Source organism: Camponotus vicinus, unplaced genomic scaffold (genome assembly GCF_025532165.1).
Source record: "Camponotus vicinus isolate PSW18456_S1 unplaced genomic scaffold, iyCamVici1.0 SCAF_12, whole genome shotgun sequence".
NCBI lineage: Eukaryota > Metazoa > Arthropoda > Insecta > Hymenoptera > Formicidae > Camponotus > Camponotus vicinus.
In genome coordinates, this window is record NW_028141948.1 from 5377183 (window position 1) to 5380245 (window position 3063).

Here is a 3063-nt window from a genome sequence, read left to right on the forward strand (position 1 = left end):
ACAAAGTCAATAATATAAAAGCATAGAATGTTAGATGAGCATAGAATTTAGAAATATTAGATAGCAGAAATATTAATTTGATTTTTTAAGCCGTTTACAAGAATTTACGAGAGACGAAATATCGACGGGAATATTAGAAGAACTAGTACGCATTAGCGAAGATAAAAATGCATCGCTTAAGCAAAAACGTTTATCAGTTTTTATATATTTTAATTTCGAAAAGGAGCATTCGCATAAATATGTGGAACCAAACATCGAAAAAATTCGAAGACCAAAATTTATAAGTTTTGGATAATTCGAGATATCTAAAATCTTAAAAAGGTCTATCCCTCTTTCTGACCGCGTTTTGAGAGTTAAATCACTTTGCAAATCGCAAAGTTCTTCTTGAAGCTCTAGATTCTGTTCCTCAATTATAACTGTAAAAGGATTTTCAAAAAGAATTAGATCTTTTCTAAGTGTTTTGAAATCACTGAAACGCGTGTCAAACTGAGTTATTAATGACTCGATTAAGTGGCGATGTGTCCTTAAATTACAATCTTTGCCATGCTCTATAAAGGGAATTTGGCAAGATGGATAAAAATGAAAGATATCGTTTTGTAAGTGATTTTTTAATAACACTAATTTTCTACGGAATGAATCAATATGACTTACTAATTGAGAAATTGTTTGGTTTGGCCTTTGCAGCTTCAGATTTACATTATTTAAATGAGAGGTTAAATCGGTAATAAAAGCTAGTTCGGAAAGAAAATCTATATCTTTAAATAAGGGCATAAATTCGCCACATTTTGCTAGAGACATTTCTTGCAAGAAAATGAAGATTTCTTTTCTTAGCGCAAAAAATTTCTCTAAACATTTTCCGGCACTGAGCCACCGAACCTCACAATATAAAGATATATCTTTATAAATGGCATTATGTTCCTCAAGGAAGGATTGGAATTTTCGATGACTAAGAGATTTATTACCGCCTTTAATTGCATTAACAATTTTGGATATAATTTGCATTGCGGCGCATAATTTAACTGCTTTTCCGCATAATGCTTCTTGGTGTATAATACAGTGAATGACAGGGAACTTTAAATCTCGCTGCTTTATTTGACGGATGAATCCAATTTTCGAACCTGTCATCGCCTTTGCACCATCAGTTACGATAGCGGAACATTTGGAAAAATCGATATTAAATTTTTTAAGTGTTTGTTCAACGGCTCTGAAAATGTCTATACTGGTTGTTGTATCATGCAATGGTACGAAATCTAATAGCTCCTCGACACATGAGAAATCGTTTTGTACGATTCGAGCAAAAATACTCAATTGACTCACGTGTGGATTATCGGTGCTTTCATCGAGACATAATGAGAAATATGAGCACGTTGACAATAAACATTTCAATTTCTCTTCTATGGGAGACGTGATATGAGTGATTCTCGATGCCACTGTATTTCTACTCAGTGGAATACTAGAAGCTTCTGTTAATGTTAAAGAATTTCCGAATGATTTTACAGCCTCGTCAAGGCATTCTTTTACAAATTCACCCTCGGTAAATGGTTTGGAATTTTTAGCGATAAGATGCGATATAGAATATGAAGGAGTAATTGCTTGTGCAGAAGATGTAGCGTTATTATCCGTGCCGAAATTTATACTACAATTTTCTCTATATAATAATTTTAACCTTTTTACCAGATTAAGTTTCTCTTGGCCCATATATTTTGAATACTCCTCGAAATGTTTTCCCTTATAAATACGGCTATAGGCGCTTCTTGCGGTGTAAAAGTTTTATTGGCTCTGAAAAGGGCCGATCGTGGGACAAGTTGCGGAAGCATATCATTAATCCGTCCAGTATCCGGACCGGTCTATTACTTGATTGAGTCGATTAGGTATCGAATCAATCAAGTTAGCGAGGAAATCTGATTGGAATCGAAGTTCTTCCCAGATTTCTTTCGCATGATTAACTAACGCTGCTATCGTCCTCTCTCTTCTTGGTTCCCATCGTTGAACCATTTGTGCCCAGACATTTTCGATTAAATTTAGATCTGACGAACGAGCAGGCCAATTGACCAATTGTATCTCCGGATGATTCCGAAACCATGTTTGTGTCTCATGAGAAGTATGGACTGCGGAATTATCTTGTACTAATCGGATCACTGGCATGTCCTCTGCGGGGTAGATTGCGCGTACTGATGGAAGAAGAACATCTTCCAGTATGCGAATATACTCCGCAGAGTTCATGCAGGTGGGAATTTCCACCAGTTCACCGATTGCAGTACCAGATATCCAACCCCACATTGCGCAGGAAATCCTTCCACTTCTTCGTAAAGGTACAACATGGTTTGGATGCAACCGTTGATCTCTTGGTCGCCATACGTGAGGTTGGCGATCGGCAGACGAAAACCTTTTCGTCGGTCCAGATCGTTGCCTCCCATTCCTCACGACTCGTCGCCAGGTTTTCCAAAGCGAACGCGATGCGCTGCTCCCGATTATCGGAAGTCAGCATAATTTTGTGGGCTGGACGATGACAGTGATACCCAGCTTCGTTAAGACGTCGCCGAGCGGTCCTCTCGGATATTTGAACGTTTGCCGCGTTGAGAGCCTCCTGCACAGTGCCGAAGGGCTGCTCAACAACTGCGGCAACGATGCGCTCGTCTTCTTGAGAACCCCTTGTTTTATGAAGACGACGATTATTGCGACGATGATCATGCAAAGCATGATCACCGCCCTCAATAAATCGTTCTATCCATCGTCGAATAGTTTCTCTAGAACAGGGAATAGCAGCAGCAATTTCTGCTACTGTTTTTCCCGCCTTCCACTGTCCGACAATACGACCTCGTATTTCACTACACAAGTTCTTAGGCATCGTTATATCGCGATTTTACATTAAACGTCCGCTCAATGCTATGGCACCACGATAAATAATTTAAGAAGAGAAAAGTAGAAAATGGTTAGTATACGTGACGTAAAATATAGATTTTCAGTACTGGTAGTAAATTCGGAACACGGCCAATGAAAGTAGCAACAAATGAAAAATGCGCGGAATAAATAAAAAGCGCGCGAAATATGAAGTCTCTTAAG

General features: G+C 38.5%; 1 protein-coding gene across 1 annotated transcript; it reads right to left on the reverse strand.

The window, feature by feature from the left end:
• Positions 1–2245: 2245 nt before the first annotated feature.
• LOC145963253 (uncharacterized) lies at positions 2246–2848 on the reverse strand. The gene has a single exon (XM_083084981.1). It carries the CDS (start codon positions 2846–2848, stop codon positions 2246–2248), a length of 603 nt encoding a protein of 200 aa, XP_082941107.1.
• Positions 2849–3063: the final 215 nt, after the last annotated feature.